A 19,521-nucleotide genomic window follows, 5' to 3' on the forward strand; every position below is an offset into this window, starting at 1 on the left:
AGTATGCCATCATATTCCAGGTTCTATCCACACACAAGGGAAGGGGATTATATAGGGTGTATACACCACAGGGGGAATTTTGGGAGCCATCTTAGAAACTTTTAATACACATAGTCATATTCTTTGATTTACATGTTATCCCTGGTGCTTTGGTTCTAAAACAGCAAAGTTGAAAGTTGTGATAGAGACTACGGTATGCAAAGCCCAAAGTATTTACTATTTGGCACTTTACTGAGAAGTTTGCAGATCCTTGCTGTAGATGAGCTGCTACATTCAGACTGGTGACCCATTGTGCCTACTTGGGATGGCAGCCAGCAAATTAGCTGACTTGTTTTGGGTAGGAATGCCAATTATAAGAAACTGTAACTAGATTTTTTGAATATGTTAAGATAAAACTTTTATCCCAAGAAAGTGATTCTAAGAGTTGATTATGAATGTGTTCAGTCCTTGCTTAAACAGATAACAAAGAAGCCATTGGTTTAGGAATAAAAAGAGAAAGCAGAAGTATATTGTGGCAGTGGTATATTTTGGCATATTTTAAGTCTTGATTTGATTACCAGAATTGTGATGCTGTAGATACTTACATGACGAGTATATGGTAGAACTTAAAATTCACTAATTTCACTTTAATTTTAGGATGCTGAGAGTAATCCACTCTGTCGTCGTCTGCAGCTGAAGGATATTATTCCTACCCAAATGCAGAGGCTTACTAAGTACCCTCTTCTATTGGATAATATTGCCAAATACACAGGTACAACATATTCACTGAAATAAAAGAGCTTAGGGGAAAAATAAAACAAAATTCTGTCACAGCATTCTGGTGCCTAGAGGTTTCCAAATAGTAGAGCAAAATTTTCTAGTAAGATTTAGTCCAATGTTCAGGATATTTGCTATAATGGACTCCACTGTTGAGTATAGCACAGGGTTTGTCAATCTGGATTATGGGCTAAATATAACTAATCACCTGTTTTTGTAGTTCTTTAGAACATAGTCATGCTCGTTTGTTGACACACTGTGCTTTTGCACTACAAAAGCAGAGTTGAGTAGTTGGGACAAAGACCATTTGGCCTGCAAAGTATAAAATGCTTTTTACTGGCTCTTTATAGAAGTTCACCAATTCTTCCTCTAGCATATGTCATATTTCCTTTGAAGAAGGCTAATATTGGGTTGAAGAGATGTTTTTTATCTGTATATGAACTTTCATTAGCCCAGTTGATCAATGCATTATAATTTCAACTCTTCTGTTTTAACATAAATAGTGGAGGTGCAGCACTACCTCTGTTGGTGCAGGGACCACAACTCTGCTCTACAGCCAGCCAGCACATCAGTCTTCCCACCAGGCTGTCTTCCATTGCCGCTGCTGCAGAATCAGTGACACTGCTGCCCACCTCCAGAAAATCTATATGTTGAACTTCTGGCCAAGATAGAAGTATAGGTGGATATGTTTTGCTTTCTCGCACAACCAACAGAAAGACAACCACCAATTTAAAAACCAAAAACAACCGTAACTGCCAGAAAATCGAACTATATGGAAGTCTGACAACCAAGGAGTTAAAGAAGAAATACTCATTCAGACTGGTAAGCGGGGCAGAGGCAGGCAGCTGGCGTGAAGGTGCGCGGCAAGGCAACAGACCAGGCCAGCGAGGTGGTGGCTGGTGGACAGAGTGGTCCCACATTCATGAGCCTATAAGCTGGGAGAAACAACTGGTGAGCAAGACAGACCGTGCAACCTGGGGTTCCAGTGTGGGAAAATAAAGCTTCAAATCCACTGCCTGTAAAAACCTGTGGGCGTTGTGGCGGTAGCAGAAACTGCCATCCTCACAGAACAGTTCATTGGAGAGATCCAGTCCTAGAATGTACACAAGCTCACCAACCTGGAAATGAACAGAGGGGCCAGTTTGCTTGTGGGTAGTGGGGAAAGTGTTTGAAAGTAGGGCGAGAGCAGAACAAATGACATTGTTTCCTCTCTCATCTCTCCCGCACTCAGCACCACAATGCACTGTGATGGGTTGTCTCTGCCCCTTACTACAGAACAGGTGTGCGGAGACAAAGAAGTAGGGCCCAAATGAAAGAACAAATCAAAACTCCAGAAAAAGAGGAGATGGCCAACCTATCAGATGCAGAGTTCAAAACACTGGTAATCAAAATGTTCACAGAATTGATTTGAGTATGGACACAAAATAGAGGAGGGACTAAAGGCTATGCAAAGTGAAATACAACAAAATATACAGGGAACCAACAGTGAAGGGAAGGAAACCAGGACTCAAATCAACAATCTGGAACAAAAAGAAGAAATAAACATTCCACCATAACAGAATGAAGAAACAAGAATTCAAAAAAATGAGAGGCTTAGGAACCTCTGGGACAACTTTAAACATTCCAACATCCAAATCATAGGAGTGCCACAAGGAGAAGAGGAAGAGCAAAAAATGGGGAACTTAATGAAAAAATAATGAAGGAATACTTCCCCAGTCTGGTGAAGGAAATAGACTTTCAGAAGTCCAGGAAGCTCAGAGAGTCCCAAAGAAGTTGGACCCAAGGAGGAACACAAGACACATCATAATTAAGTTACCTAAGTTTAAAGATGAGTAGACAATCTTAAAAGCGCAAGAGGAAAGGAAACAGTTACCTACAAAGGAGTTCCCAGAAGATTATCAGCTGATTTCTCAAGAGAAATCTTACAGCCAAGAAGGAGCTGGAAAGAAGTATTCAAAGTCATGAAAAGCAAGAACCTGCATCCAAGATGACTCTATCCAGCAAAGCTATCATTTAGAATGGACGTGCAGATAAAGTGTTTCCCAGATAAGGTCAAGTTAAATGAGTTCATCATCACCAAGCCATCATTGTATGAAATGTTAAACAGACTTACTTACTTAAAAAGATCAAAAATATGAACAGTAAGATGACAGACAACAAACACACAACTATCAACAACTAAACCTACAAAATAAAATCAAAAACTAAGTAAACAACTAGAACAGGAACAAAGTCACAGAAATGGAGATAATATGGAGGGTTATCAGCAGGGAGGGGGAGGGGAAGAATGGGGAAAAGGGTATAGGAAATAAACATAATTCATGGGTACAAAATAGACGGGGTGTAGTTAAGAATAGTATAGGAAATGGAGAAGCCAAATAATTTTTTTATATATGACTCACGGACACAAACTAAGGGGTGGGGTGAAATGCAGGAGGGTAGGGGGGTCCAGGGTGGAAGGGGATAAGGGGGGGAAAAATGAGACAATGGTAATAGGATAATCAGTACAATATACTTAAAAAAATTTAAGTACTGAATAAATTTTACAATTGAGCTTTAGGCTGTTATAATTAATTTTCATTAGTAATTTTATGCAAACTCCTGTTATTTATGCCTCAGAATTTGAAAACACTCATAAGCATGATTTTTATATTTTAGTATATTTGTTCATTATAATTAGACTGTGTTTGGAGGATTGTAATTTTGAGTATTTTGATTTTGGTATTTAAATTGTATACCTCAATGTATGTTTATGTTGTATACCTCAATATAACCCATCATATTGTAGCAAATTTCACATTTTATTTATTCATTTTTAATTTTTAAAATTTGTTTATTGATTTTATTTTTTTGCTTTTTTTTGTTGTTGTGCGATTACAGTTGTCCCCATTTTTTCCCATTACTCTCCCTCACCCTGCCCACATCCACCTCCCACATTCAATCCTCCGACACACCCATTATCTTTGTCCATTGGTCCATTATACATGTTCCTTAATAACACTTCCCCTTCTTTGCCGCATTATCCTCTTCCCCTGACCCCTCTGGTCATTGTCACTTTGTTCTTAATTTCCATGTCTCTGATTATATTTGGCTTGCTTGTTTGTTTTTGTTGAGTAGGTTCCACTTATTGCTGAGATCATATGGTATTTGTCTTTCAGTGACTGACTTATTTTCTTAGCATAGTACTCTGTAGGTCTATCCATGCTGTCATGAAGGGTAGGAGTTCCTTCTTTCTTTCTGCTGTGTAATATTTCATTGTGTAAATGTACCACAGTTTTTTGACCCATTCATTAACTGATGGGCACTTGAACTGTTTACAGCACTTGGCTGATGTAAATGGCGTTAATATGAACATTGGGATGTATAGATTCTTTTGAATTGCTGTTTCAGGAGTCTTAGGGTATAATCTTAGCAGTGGAGTTGCCAGGTCAAAAGACAGTTCCAATTTAGTTTTTTGAGAAAATTTCATATTGTTTTCCACAGTGCCTGCACCAGTCTGAATTCCCAACAACAGCGCACTAGGGTTCCCTTTTCTCCACAACCTCACCAGCACTTGTTGTTTGTTGATTTGTTTATGATGGCCATTCTGACCTGTGTTTAGTGCTATCTCATTGTGGTTTAAATTTGCATCTCTCTAATAGGTAGTAATGCTGAACATCCTTTGATATGTCTCTGGGCCATCTGTGTGTCCTCCTTGGAGAAGTGTCTGTTCAGGTGCTTTGCCCATTTTTTAATTGGGTTGTTTGTCTTCCTGGAGTGGAGTCATGTGATTTCTTTATATATTTTGCAGATCATCCCCTTGTGTGAGTTATCACAGGCAAACATATTTCCCATACAGTTGGTTCCCTTTTCATTTTGCTGATGTTTTCTTTAGCTGTGCAGAAGCTTTTTATTTTGATTAAGTCCCATTTGTTTATTCTTTCCTTTATGTCTCTTGCTCTAGAGGACATATTGGTAAAAATGTTGCTGTGTGGAATATCTGAAATTTTCCTGCCTATCTTTTCCTCTAGGACTTTTATGGTGTTGAGACTTATATTTAAGTCTTTTATCCATTTTGAGTTTATTTTCGTATATGGTGTAAGTTGGTAGTTGAGTTTCATTTCTTTGCATGTAGCTGTCCAGATATCCCAACACCATTTGTTGAAGAGGCTATTTTTACTCCATTTTATGCTTCTTCCCCTTTTGTTGAATATTAATTGACCATAGAGACTTGGGTTTACTTCTGAGCTCTCTCTGTTCTGTTTTATTGATCTATGTGTCTGTTCTTAAATGCCAGTACCATAGTGTTTTGATTACTTTGGCCTTATATATTTTGTGTCAGATATTGTGATCCCTCCTACTTTGTTCTTCTTTCTCAGAATTGCTATAGCTATTCAGGGTTGTTTATGGTTCCATATACATTTTTCAAGTGTTTATTCTTTATCTGTGAAATATGTCATTAGTATTTTGATAAGGATTGCACTGAATCTATAGATTTTGGGGCGTCATATGGACATTTGATGATGATAATTCTTCCAACCCATGAGAATGGTACATGCTTTTATTTGTGTTTTCCTTAATTTTTTTTCAGTGTTGTTTAGTTTTCTGAGTAAAGTTCTTTTACCTCCTTGGTAGGTTTATTCCTAAGTACTTTATTTTCTTGTTACTATAGCAATAGGGATTTTTTTTCCTAATTTCTGTTTCTGATATTTCGTTTTTGGTGTGCAAAAATGCCTTCACTTTCTGAATATTTACTTTGAGTTCTGCCGTTTTGCCAAGTTCATTTACTAGATCAAGTATTTTGCAGGCATAGATAGGGTTTTCTGTGTACACTATCATGTCATCTGCAAACAATGACAGTTTTGCTTCTTCCTTTCCCATTTGGATACCTTTAATTTCTTTTTGTTGCCTGATTGCTGTGGCTAGGACTTCCAAAATTATGTTGAATATAAGTGATAAAAGCAGGCATCCTCCTCTTGTTCCTGACCTTAGTGGGAAAACTTTAAGTTTTTGCCCATTGAGTATGATGTTGGCTGTAAGTTTCTCGTATATGGCCTTTATTATGTTGAAGTATGTTCCTTATACTCCCACTTTGCTGATTGTTTTTACCATAGATGGTTGCTGTACCTTATCAGATGCTTTCCTGAATCTATTGATATGATGGTGTGACTTTTGTCTTTCCTTTTGTTTATGTGAGGTATTTATTGATATGCGAATACTGTACCATCCTTGAATTATTGGGATGAATTCCACGTGGTCATGTTGTATGATCTTTTTAATGTAGCACAGGATGCAATTTGCCAATATTTTGTTGAGGACTTTAGTGTCTATGTTTATTAGCAGTATCAACCTGTAGTTTTCTTTCCTTCTTGTTTCTTTATCTGGTTTTGGGATTAGGATAGTGCTGTCCTCATAAAGGAGTTGGGAATTTTCCCTGGAATAGTTTTTGGGATTGTCTGAGAAGGATAGGGTTTAGGTCTTCTTAAATGATTTGTAAAATTCTCCTGTGAAACTTTGTGGTCCAAGGCTTTTCTGTGGGTGGAGTTTTTTGATTGCTGCTTCAATTTCACCAGCAATTATCGGTCTGTCCAGGCCTTCTGGTTCTTTATTCAATTTTGGAAGTTTATATTTCTAGAAATTTGTCCATTTCACCCAGGTTTTCAAATTTCTTGGCATAGAGTTGTTTGTAGTAATCTCTTACAATCCTTTGTATTTCTGTGGTGTCATTTGTAATTTCTCCTCTTTCTGTAACCATGGTATTTCACCCAACTGGCCACTGTTTATAAAAGGTGGAAAAGAAATGACTCTTATTGTAGGGGAAAAAGAATGGGAGCTGACTTAAGAAAGAAAAGCACTTATGTGAGGTTATATGGAGGAGAGCTAGTGAGAGTAAGGGATAGAGACTTGGCATAGTGTGAGAGAAAATGTACAGCAGTGATTATTCCAGGAAGATGACGATATGGATTGAGACTAGGGAAGGGTGCTGTGTTGGATTTGGAATAACAATAGTGTGATAATAAATATATAATCTGAATAAAAAGTACAAGACCAAGAGTAGTGAGTTATTTGGAATACAAGTGAAGTGAAAGAAGAAAATTAAAATGCAACATGAAAAGGAGAATAAAACAAAACAAAACAAAAACACTAAATGGAATGAAGTAAGATAAATTAAAAAAAATATGCAAGTTCTGCTGAAGAGCCAAGTGAAATTTGTCTCAGCTCTTGGTGTTCACCTTCTGACTTATTTCTCCATCTGTCTCTGGCTTTCCATCCTGTCCAGGTCTTACAGTTAACAGGGGGAAAAAAACTAGCCTGCCCAGCTAGTTTTGTAGATCTTCCAGTTTTCTGCAGGCACAGAGTGGCTGGGCTGCGTTTTTTCTTTTGCTGTGATTCTACAAGTGTGGTGGCTCACTCTGGGCTAGTATAGTCAGAGGTGCCCAGTTTCCAGCCCAGACCCTCAGAGCACTGTGCAGCCTGCACTCTCCACTGAGCATTTGCACCCATCCATCACAGATAAGCCACCTCATTTTGCACCCCTTTGATCAGTCCATGAGGTTCCCAGAGTGGGAGCAAATTGAGCCCCCACTCCTCCCTTTTTGTTCACTGGGGCAGTTTCAGGTAGGTCCCTGCCAACGAAGCACCTAAGTTCTTTTGAAAAAAGTCTCTTTGGGCACCATGCCACTCTGAGCCACTGCATGGCTTTCCACACAGTCCAACCCTCTGGCAAATCCAGAGTTCTGTTTGAGTCACGCCCAGTTGCAACTCACCTCCTCTCCCAGGTCTAAGTGTCACCAGGATCCCCCAAATTCTCTGGCTATGTCCCAACCAGTGACCACAGATCCAGCCTGGGTACTCTGTTGGCTGTGTGTCACTTGCTACCTTTTCCCCCCGACTTAGTTCACCCCACTGGACACATCGTTCCTGTATGTGTTCCTGCCTCTCCTGGCATGAGTCTGGGACTTCCCCTCCATGGGAGGAGAGGGAGCCTGTAGGCTGCTATCACTGACCCAACTCTCCTCCATTGTATCCACAATAGCTGCAGTCTCTGGTGCCAGGCCTAGGAGCCATCCCATTGGTCTATAAAACCTCCGTACTGCCCTTTTTGAAGGGTCCTCTGCACACTTTGGCTTCCAAACTTCATTTTGACTGAGGTTCTGTTGGCTGTTCACTTTGTTTTTTGGAAGATGGGCTAAGTGTCCTAGTTGAGTGCACAAGCCCGTAGACTCAGTTCCCAACTATATAGCTGCCATCTTCTTAGCCTGTTTATTGATTTTAGAGAAAGAGGGAGGAGGGGGGAAAGATAGAAAAAGAGACATCAATTTGTTTCCTCCCATACGTGCCCTAACGGGGGCCACTATGTAGGTGTGTGCCCTGACCAGGAATTGAGCTCCCAACCTTTTGGTGTGCAGGACAATGCTCCAACTAACTGAGCCACACCAGGCAGGGCCAAATTTTATCTTCTTTTAATGATACAGATTTTCTAATGTATTTTATTTCTATAAATCTAATTTCAAATTCAAACTTACTTTGGAGTTATGTTGAATTATTTTGTATTATCATTCAAAAATTGCTCAACAGATACACTGTACATAATCATGTAGGCTGTGCACTGTGATATTTTAGTGGGGAGGGCTCCCATTTATATTGCTTATGTGAATGAGACTGACTTCCTGGAGTGTATAACATTGATGCTTGATAGTTGATACTTGGTGTAAAACATCTCTCCTTGTGTTGGGTTCCTATACTATGATTTCTTTTTAAAGATTAGTATTTATGTTTTAAAGTACTGTCGTAAGTAGTTTCACGCATCCAAAGACTACCTAAATTGAGATTCTTCCATCAGTCTTAGCCTGGTGTGAAAATATTCAGGATCTTAGGATGTTCTTTTAACTGTTCAAATAGAATGATGTATATGATATCATTATTTTCCTTATATCCTCCATTTTGGATTTCTTGCCTTTATTTAGAGTGGCCAACGGAAAGGGAAAAGGTGAAGAAAGCTGCAGATCATTGTCGTCAGATCTTAAATTATGTAAATCAGTCTGTCAAGGAGGCAGAAAACAAGCAGGTAAGAAGGGAAAAGCAAGATACAGGATGAGGTAGTAAGAATATTAAATTAGTGTTTCTTGGAATCTGTGAAATAATAATTAAAAGGTGGACATTTGTTAACTATTCATGTAGCATGTGGGTCTGTTATCAATTTGTGGCAGAACATCAGAGTTGTACTTGATTTTTTTGAGCATCTCTAGTTGCTTATTTGCTCATTCATTCATCTACTTGTATGATGAGTGTAGGGTATAGAATGGTTGGAAAAAAATGAGTACAATAATTGCCCCCACTGAGCTTGTTTTCTAGCAGGATGGAATAGCATTGAACAGATTATAGTGCAAGTATTCAGTATTTTATATCACTTGTGATAGCTGCCATGAAGGAGAATTTCAGAATGCTAGGAGTGTCTAACTTGGAGGGGCAGGGCTAGGCTAGTTTGAGGTTGTTAGGTAGCGGCCATCAGAGTAAGCTTCTTGAGGAACTGACATTTAAGCCCACCTCTGAAGGATGAGCTTGAAGGATGAAATGAAATAAGATAATGTGGAAATGAGCAACCTTACAGGTAGAGGGAGCAGTACGTAGAAAAGTCTTAGGGTAAAAAAACATTCTCTGTTTGAGGAACTGAAAGATTAGATTAGTGTTTATGGGGCCTAAATGCAAAGTCATAGTGATATGAATGAGATACAGTAGGCTAGGGCCAAATCATACAGGGCCCTGTAGACCATGTTACAGATCTTAGTTTTTATTGTAAGAGCACTGGTAATTCATTATAGTCAGAGAGTGGCATGTTCAGGTTTTTCATTTCTAAGTGCCACTCACCTACTCTATGAAAAATTAATTGAAGAGGGAAGAGAGTAGATTAAAGAGCTCATTTAGGAGTCTTTGAGCAGTCTAGGATAGGTGATAGTAGCTTAGGGAAGTGCAAGAATTGTAAAAATATTTCAAAGATAAAATTGATAGGACTTTGTGCCTGTTTTAGAGAAGGATTTGAAGAGAATTGATGTCAGGAACAAATCCAAGGTCTCTGGCTTGCACATTTGGATGAACAGGATGAGTGGAGAAGCCCTAGATACGTGGGGAGGATTATGAGTTCAGTTTGAAGTATCAGATGAAAACATACAGTAAACAATTGGCTACAGGTACCCACCTCTAAGAGGACTGTACTGAAGATAAAACTATAAGATAGTAAGCACATAGAGGCTTAGTAAATCCATAGACCTGGATATAATTTCTTAGGAACTGAGTATGATGACAACTCTATTGGTGAGGATGTAGGAAAATAGGTATTTCAAAATGTATTGTTTGAAGTATAAAATAATAAAACCCCAAAGGGCAACTTGGCAATATTTATCTAAATTAAAAATACACATATTCATACATCTACCTTTTGATCTACCTAGGAACAGCAATTCTGTTCCTAGTTAGTCCCAAGAGAAATGAAGCTATATGCCTAGAGACTTGTATGGGAATGTTTATAACATAAACCAAATGTGGTATAATCATAAATGAGAATTATACCAGCAATAAAAAGGAATGACCCACTGATATAAACAACATAGATGAATCTCACAAATGTGCTGAATGAAAAAAAGACACAAAGGAATACATACATATAATTTTACTTATGTAAACTTCTAGAACAGACCACTAATATATAGTGAAAAAAATCAGAAAAATGGTTGTCACTGGGGATTTTGGACAGATACTAATTAGGAAGAAGTATGAGGGTGATGGAGTTCGATCGCACAGGTGTACATGCATTTGTAAAAATTTGTAGAAAGGTACATTTAAAATGTATGAATTTTTTCACTATGTAAATTTTGCTTTATAAAAAGAACTATAAACAATTACTGATCTCTTGTTAATTACAGAAGTGCTAAATTGTTTAAAGGTAAAGTGTGCTTATGTCTGTAACTTATTTTGAAATGCATCCAAAATATAAGATGAATTGGTGGAAAGAGGGATGACTAGATGGATGAATACGTGATGAAACAAATACAGCAAATGTTAATTATTGAATGTAGGTGGTGGGTATATGGGTATTCAGTGTACACATTCAAACTTTTCTGTGTATTTGGAAACTTACAACCTGGGGAAAATATACATATCCTTTGATCTAAGAGTTCTTCCTTTAAAAATTTATCCTGCAGATATATTTACAGTCATGTACAAAAGTATATGTTCAAGGCCATTTTATTGCAGTATTGTCTGTTAAAGGAGAAAATTTGAAGTAACCTATATGTTCATCAGTAAGATGTAGTTAAATAAGCTATGTAATTTATTCAGCATTGAATACCATGTAGCCATTTAAAAAAGGAGACAGCTCTCTCTATATATGCACTACTGTGGAACAGTTTTCAGGATGTATTGATGAGTGATACACATACACAGAACAAATGTGTATATAAATATATTATGCTACCATATCTTTTTTGTTGAAGGATATATACACATAACATATAAAGAGACAAGCATACACATATATTCTATTTGGTTAGAATTTTTGTCATAGACTACCAAAGAAATGGGTATTTCTTTAGAGAAAATTGGGGGTGGGGAGGCAAAAGAACAGAGTTGGAGGAAGACTTACTTTTTATTGTGTGCCTTGTATTACCTTCTGAATTTTGTACATGTACATGATTTACATATTCAGAAAATAAATACAAACTAGTTAGAGGCCAATGAATTTGAAAAGATTGAGAAAGCAGAGAGCCAAAGATGTAAGGCAAAAGCTAGGAGAGTTTTCAAAACCAAGGGAAGGAAAGGAATGTTTTAGGAAAGAGTGTGTTGTCAGTTTTGTCCAGTATGGCAAAGAGTTCTGTAAAATGTAGGTTAAAAAATTTCCATTTGATTTAGGAATGGGGAGGTCATTGATACCCAAAGCAGTAATCTTTGCTCTATCCTGTCTAATTTTCAGCGTTTAGAAGATTATCAGCGTCGCCTTGATACTTCTAATCTGAAGTTGTCAGAGTACCCAAATGTTGAAGAGCTCAGGGTGAGAGATGGTCTAATAATTATTTAAAAAAAATAAAATTTACTAAAGACCTGGCAGGTAATTAATATCTCAGTGGGAACATACATTACCTGAATGAGTTCTTTCATTAAATGTCTCATCTGTGTGAAGATTACTTTAGTCTTTCACTAAAGGAGTATTTCTATGAGACTGTTTTGTGATAGAAATTTAGAGGAGGCTAAAGAACATTACTTACTAAGTTTAACTTACTGTGTTGTGTAGTTTGAATAAGAATAGGGCTGTTTACTATGGAAACTTTAGTAATTGTCACTTTTAGCATATGAGGCTTTTCTACTAACTACTACTTAAGCTTTTAACTTTCCTTGTACTATTGTGCTAGGTGGTTGTTTTGGCAAATTTATTTGGTGGCTTTAAAATAGACTTCTGTGTCATATATAACAGTTTATCAAAAAGCATACTAATGTAAGCACATATGTAGCCCTCACCATAAAATGAATTTTTTCTAGAGCTACTTATACTACAAGATGATTCTTTTACTAAGTTATTAATATTTACATCAAGCCTGGGTACTCTCTGGACTTGATTCATAAACACCATTCCTTAGAAGTTTCTTTGGAACTAGAGCCTGGAACTTAGAGCCGTATTACAAATAAGCTATGCATTATCCTCATCTAGTTATTTATAAAAAATTAAGCGGTAGGTTGAGAATCTGTGGCTTAATATTTACAGCTTTATTTTTTTTACCTTATTTTTATTGTTTACAGTATTACAGCTGTCCCCATTTTCCCTGCCTTTTGCCCACCTCCTCCCCACACCCTCCTCTCCTCTGGCCATCACGATACTATTGTCTCTGTCTATGGATTACACATACAAATTCTTTGGCTAATCCTTCGCCTTCTTTCATCCAGTCTCCCCTCCCCATCCCTCTTGACAGCTCTCAGTTCCAGTATCAATGCCTGCCTCTGTTTCTATTGTTGGTCAGTTTATTTTGTTCATTAGATTCCACAAATAAGTGAAATCATAAAAAAGAAGGAACTCTTACCTTTTGTAACAGCAAGGATGGACCTGGAGATTATTATGCTAAGTGAAATAAGCCAGTTAGTGAAAGACAGATACTGCTTTATTTTATAAGCTAATATTATCTATTTACAGTGAGATTTAGAAGATAGTACTCCTGAATGTTTCCCAAGATTCTTTTCCTTTTTAGAAAATTGTATGCAGTTTACTTTAACTTGGTTTTTATTTCAGTAGTTGAAAGACACCAATAATAATAGTGAATGTAAACAGTAATTTTATATTAAGAATTCCTTGAAAAGAGACTATGTGAAACATTACCACACTAAATGCTTGGGAATAATTTATATAATTCTTTTTATTTTGACAGAATTTGGATTTAACAAAAAGCAAGATGATTCATGAAGGGCCATTGGTTTGGAAGGTGAATAGAGATAAAACTATTGGTAGGTCAAATATTTGTCAATTTTGGGGAAAGTGAAGAAAGGAAAAGAGTGGGAAAGTTTCTTAGAAGAGATAACCATTCACCATTTTCAGTTATAAAACAGTGAGCAATGCTACTTTGTGTTATTTATACATTTACAGAAGATACACTTATGTGATTTTGTTTTATGTGAAGTGTTACATACTCATTGAAGGATGAAGCAGAAAATTTTGTCATGATTCTGTCTCCATCATTCTTGTATTTGAATGATCTTTCTTTAGATCACTAAACTTAAAACTAACTGTTTGAGGAACCACTGTTTTTCATTTCTTGTCAGTCACAGACTAATACTTTAGTGTAATATTGTAATAAAATAAAAATGAATGAAACTAGACCACCAACTTATACCATAAACCAAAATAAACTCAAGATGGATAAAACATTTCAATATAAGTTGTGACACCAAAAAAGCCCTAGAGGAAAACATAGGCAAAAAATTTTCAGATATCCCACGCAGCAATATTTTCACTGATATGTCCCCTAGGGCAAGGAATGTAAGGAAAGAATAAAGAAATGAGACTACATCAAACTAAAAAGCTTCTGTACAGCTAAGAAAACACCAGCAAAATGGAAAGGGAGCCAACCCTATGGAAGAACGTATTTGCCAATACCTCGGGCAAGGGTTTGACCTCCAAAATATGTAAAGAATTCACACGACTCCACACCAGGAAGACAATCCAATTAAAAAATGGGCAAAGCACCTGAATAGACACTTCTCCAAGTAGGACATGTAAATGGCCCATAGGCATGTGAAAGGATGCTCAACATCACTAGCCATCAGAGAAATGCACATTAAAACCACAATGAGATACCACTTCACACTGATCAGAGTGACTATCCTTAACAAATCTACAAACAACAAGTGCTGCAAGGTTGTGGAGAAAAGGGAACCCTAGTAGACTGGTGGGAATACAGACTGGTGCAGCCACTGTGGGAAACAGTATAGAATTTCCTCAAAAAACTAAAGATGGAACTGCCTTTTGATCCAGCACTTCCACTGCCTAAACTATGCCCTAAGAATCCTGAATCACTAATTCAAAAGAACCGATGCACCTCAGTGTTATAGCAGCATTATTTACAGTAGCCAAAAGCTGGAAACAGCCTCAGTGCCCCATCAGTAAATGAATAGATCAAAAATCTGCGGTACATTTACACAATGGAATACTACGCAACAGAAAGAAAGGAGGTACTCCTACACTTTGCAACAGATTGGTTGGAACTGGAGAGTATTAGGCTAAGTGAAGTAAGTCAGATGGTGAAAGACAAATACCATGTGATCTCACCTATAAGTGGAACCTAATCAACAGAACAAACAAATGAGCAAAATAGAACCAGAGACTTGGAAATAAAGAACAAATGGATAGTGACCAGAGGGGAGGTGAGAGGGGTATACTGGTGGAAAGAAGGGGTATGGGCAAGCAGAGGAAAAAGGATATAGAACTCTTGGGCACAGACAGTGGAGGGGGGTGGTGACTGACTTTGGATGTGGGGCTGCAGGGTAAGGGTGAGCAATGGGGAAAAAAGAGGGACAACTGTAACTGAACAACAATAAATAAAAATACAGTAACAAGTCAATTATTAAAATATACTAGTTTAACAGAAAATATCTCTTGAATTATAAAGTTTATAAAACAGATCTCAATTTCCACACTAATCACCTTTTTCTATATTTTTTATTTCTAGATCTATACACATTGCTTTTGGAAGACATGCTTGTATTGTTACAAAAGCAGGATGATAGACTGGTGTTAAGGTGTCACAGTAAGATTCTGGCATCTACAGCTGATAGCAAACACACATTTAGCCCTGTCATTAAGTTGAATACAGTATTGGTTCGACAAGTGGCAACAGGTGAGTATGTCTGCTGAATGATACTAACCCCCAGTTTCATTGTAAAATTCTGTAAGATATCCAGTGTTATGTAAATGGCACAACTGCCATAAAGTTTTTTTTTTTATATTCTTATACAAATTAAATGAAATTTATTTGCTGTTTATAAAGTGAATTAAGCCCTGGCTGGTGTAGCTCAGTGGATTGAGCACTGGCTGTGAATCAAAGGGTCGCCAGTTCCATTCCCAGTCAGGGCACATGCCTGGGTTGCAGGTCAGGTGTCCAGTGGGAGCCACGTGAGAGGCAACCACACATTGACGTTTCTCTCCCTCTCTTCCCCTCTCTCTAAAAGTAAATAAATAAAACCTTTTTAAAAATAAAGTGAATTAAGTGTTTGCACTCCCTAATTAGGACACCTAGACTCTGAGTAATTTTCTACATTTGAAAATTTTCTGTATGTTACTTTCATCTTTATTCCATGTTCAAATCATTGATAGACATCAATGAAAATAGTGAATTGGAAGATAATCCCAGTGAAAAGACTTTTATTAGAGTGGTATGTTTTTTGATTTGGTGGGGGGGGGGGCAAAACCTGAAGATATGGGTTTAGTTTGGGTTTTTGAAATCAGTTTAAGATAGCAAATTATGTATTAATGATATTAACAATGAAATCCCTTTTAAATTAATATATTGTTGACACTGTTACAGATGTCCCCATTTCCCCCCCTTTGCCTGCCTCCACTTATCCCTCAACCCCCTTCCTTCTGTCCATCCCTACACTATTGTCTGTGTCTGTGACTTAATGTATTTATGTTTTTTGGCCAGAAGTCTCTTTTAAAGCTCATTAGTTCCATGATGGCAGGGAAAATTTATGACCTCTGTTCTCTAACACCCAATGAATATTATTAACTAACTCTTTAGCAAAAGGCCAATTCAAAATAATTGCCAAAAAATCATAGTGTTTAGTTTAGGAATTTAGATACTTTGATTTTTCATTTCTAATAAATTACTGTGAAACCAGTGCTAGTTTTTATAATTTTTGCTTTATTGAAGTATAATAAATAAAGTATAACATACAATATGTTGTACCAATTTTAAGTGTATAGCTTGGTGAATTTTTACAAAGTAAGCACAGATTTACAAAGTGAACATATGTAACCTTGACCTAAATTAGATGCAGAATAATACCAGGACCCTCGAAATGGCCTCTGGAGGTCATATTATGAGAGTAATTTTTGTCTTATTTTTTTCTAGATAACAAAGCTTTTTTCGTCATTTCCATGTCAGACAATGGAGCCCAAATTTATGAACTGGTGGCACAGACGGTTTCTGAAAAGACTGTGTATGTATTAGATAGGTACCTTGCTCTATTTTTTAATTAAATTTATTGGGGTGACATCAGTTAATAAAATTTTATAGGTTTAAGTGTACAATTCTGTGACACATCATATGTGTATTACATTGTGTGTTTAGTACTTAAAGTCAAACCTCTTTTCATTGCTTTATATTTGACCACCTTTACCCTTTACTACCCTCTACCCACTGGTGCTCTACTGTGTTTCATATCCTGAATGTAAGCTTACATATTTTGTTTCTTCAGTAGGACTTTTGACAACCAGAAAACAATTCCTCTATAGTCTTTTAGATATGTTCTAAGAACTTGTTTCTTTTTAGATGCTTCTTATTTCGATTCTGTTCTACTGAAAATATTTCTTCTAAAGAAAAGATTCTAGAAGGATCAAGTGAAATTTTTTCATGGGTAGTGTATCCATTATGTTGTAAGGTTTTTATTTAAGGTATGGAATATGTATAATCTCTACTTAATAGTTATTGCCAAAATATGTTTATACCATATTTTTAGGACTATAAGATGCACTGGACCATAAGATGCACCTAGGTTTTAGAGGAGGAAAACAAGGGGAAAAAATTTTGAAGCAAAAAATGTGGTAAAATATTTAATAACCTGTGAACCCACTCCACTGCCCCCCCACCCCCGCCCCACAGCGAGCCAGGCATGCTACATTCGGATTATAAGATGCACCCCCATTTACCTCCCAGATTTAGGGGGGGTGCGTCTTATAGTTCGGAAAAATACAGTGTTCTCTGGCAGAAAATAGAGTTTTTTGTTTGTTGGGTTTTATTCTTTGGTTTTGTTTTGTTTGTTTCTCGTTTGTTTTTATTTTGTTTTTATTTTTGCTTTCTTAGTGTGTTTAAAGGGTACTTCTTTTTCCTTTCCCTTTTGGATTTTGTGTTCTTTTCAAAATTTCACAGCTGGCAGGACCTAATCTGTCAGATGGCTGCATCAGTGAAGGAGCAAGCCATAAAGCCAATTCCATTGCCACAGTCACCACCTTGCGAGTGAGTGTGCCTTTGCCTTGTAGGAGGACTGACTTTGTGGTTTTGGTCAGAAAAGGAATGGGTAATTTTACATTTTGTTGCAATGATATATAGGCACCTGATGAAGTTCAAAGAATGTTGTTTTTTCTTATATAGAGAAGACAATGATGAAGAACCTCCAAAAATAAAAGTGGAACGTCATGGCATTTCAGTAACTTGCCTGCAGAGCACAGGTAAATTTATTTGTTAGTTTACCTGTAAGAATTTAGTCCATATATTACTTACTAAAATGCAGAGAAACTTGAACTCTTTTGGTTTATGAGATTCTGGCATCAGCTGTTTATTTTAACAAGCTTTGCTTATGAGCCTTGTAACACTGCTCTAAGTATATTTTATATTTTACTTAACAGAGACTCTCTAGCTCATATGGTTACTTTTTACCAAGTATTTCCTGAATGCCTCATGTTAAAAGTTGAAAGATATATTCTACTTTTTCTGTCTTATTGAACAGACAGAGATTTGGAATTAGAGTCTCCCTTGATATCATCAAAAGCTCAGCCTCATTCACTGAATGCCTCTGGGAAATCAGAGGTAGATGATCTCTTTGTGGCTGAAAGACAATTTGCAAAGGAACAGCATGCAGATGGGACTGTAAAGGAAGTTGGAGTAAAACATCCCATCACAATTCCAGATTCACACTTGCCTGTCTCAGAAGGACAGTGGGCATTGGATGCACTAAGGAATTGTAAGTTTTATTTATAAGCTAAAGCAGATAATAAGTACCAGAGTTGTGTAATGTACTCTGCAGTCATTTAGGGAGAATACAAAGAAGTATAACTGACTTTTTCCTGCAGTACTTTTATAATCTATTTGGGAAGATGATAGAAACTTTGCCCATATTTGGTTGAGTCTTCTGAACTTCAAGGATGGCACATCAATGTTTTGAGGGTTTTTCAAACTACAAATTGTTCTTCGAATATTCTTGTGGAAATTGTAGTATTTTCCACCAAGGGCCATCGTTTTCACATACGCGCCTGCACATGTGTACACACCCAGGAGAGTGGATGGTCCTTGCCAGTCTGTTAGCTAACCCCCTCTCTCTCCACTCCTTGATAATCAGTTACAAATGGGAGTGTATCACATTTCTCAGGCATATATGTGGAGTTGGGGAAAAGCTTGAGAACGATTGCTTTAGCTATAGAGAACCATTTGAAGTTTTTAAGCTATGTTATAACTAATGAAAAGAGATTAATTTGACTGAGAACTTTTAAAGGTTTTTAATAGAAAGAGGTTTGGAATGGTACAGTTACCATTAAACTGTTGTAGTAGCCTGGGCTTGAGGCTGAGAGGGTTTGAACTAGAATGATGTCAAAGGAATAAATATAAAGTGAGTTGTCAACAAATACTTAAAACAATTAACTTATTTGGATATAAGGGTATAAGAAAGGGAAAATTTAGAAATAATTTTAATTTTTTATCAGAAATTAAAGTCATAAAGGACCAACACTGCCCACTGTTATCCCCCCCTTTTTTATTTGCCAAAGAGTATAGGCTTAATTTTAAAACATGTTCAGCTTAATATAATGAATGATAAGCCACTTAAGAAGAGATGATGAGTAAGACGTTAGAGTTTAAGACTGGAACTTTGTAGAGAGACTAGGGAAAGAGATGGATTTTAGTGTCAAAGCCATAAGACTTTAGAGCATTTCTCAGAAAATGAATGTAAAGCAGAAAGACAGAGGGTCAAAGACTCATAGCTATGTGGAGAAACAGGAGGTGGAAATTAAGCCAGAGTTGAAAGTAGGGAACTAGTCAAATTCTTTAAAACCAAATTAATTCTACATTCTTCTGAATTAACATTGACAATGATTTATTTTTTTTAATTAATATATTTCAATTACAGTTGACATTCAGTATTATATTAGTTTCGGATGTACAACATAGTGGTTAGGCTTTTATAAATACAATTAAGATTTCTGATGGTTTGACTGACCTTGTCTCAGTAACTCTATCATTGTATAAATGACCTTACAGCATAGACTTGCCCATTCAAAATTGAATTTATTCTGTTTTTAACAACCTAAAGAAGCTATGCCAT

The 19,521-nt window shown here is 36.8% G+C and overlaps 1 protein-coding gene across 6 annotated transcripts in view; it reads left to right on the top strand.

The window, feature by feature from the left end:
• ARHGEF12 (Rho guanine nucleotide exchange factor 12) overlaps positions 1-19,521 on the top strand; it is a 217,435-nt gene that overhangs the window by 190,237 nt on the left and 7,677 nt on the right. For 5 of the 6 annotated variants that reach the window (XM_045838881.1, XM_045838897.1, XM_045838917.1 and 2 more), the window contains 9 exons: positions 637-751; positions 8,703-8,803; positions 11,702-11,779; positions 13,143-13,218; positions 14,940-15,107; positions 16,341-16,428; positions 17,358-17,444; positions 17,580-17,656; positions 17,935-18,168. In XM_045838881.1, the coding sequence (XP_045694837.1) occupies positions 637-751; positions 8,703-8,803; positions 11,702-11,779; positions 13,143-13,218; positions 14,940-15,107; positions 16,341-16,428; positions 17,358-17,444; positions 17,580-17,656; positions 17,935-18,168 (1,024 nt within the window). The remainder of the gene's footprint in view (positions 1-636; positions 752-8,702; positions 8,804-11,701; positions 11,780-13,142; positions 13,219-14,939; positions 15,108-16,340; positions 16,429-17,357; positions 17,445-17,579; positions 17,657-17,934; positions 18,169-19,521) is intronic. The other variant, XM_045838908.1, reaches the window with a different exon arrangement.

The sequence above is a fragment of the Phyllostomus hastatus genome, unplaced genomic scaffold (assembly GCF_019186645.2).
Source record: "Phyllostomus hastatus isolate PE091 unplaced genomic scaffold, TTU_PhHast_1.1 phas_contig_113, whole genome shotgun sequence".
Lineage (NCBI taxonomy): Eukaryota > Metazoa > Chordata > Mammalia > Chiroptera > Phyllostomidae > Phyllostomus > Phyllostomus hastatus.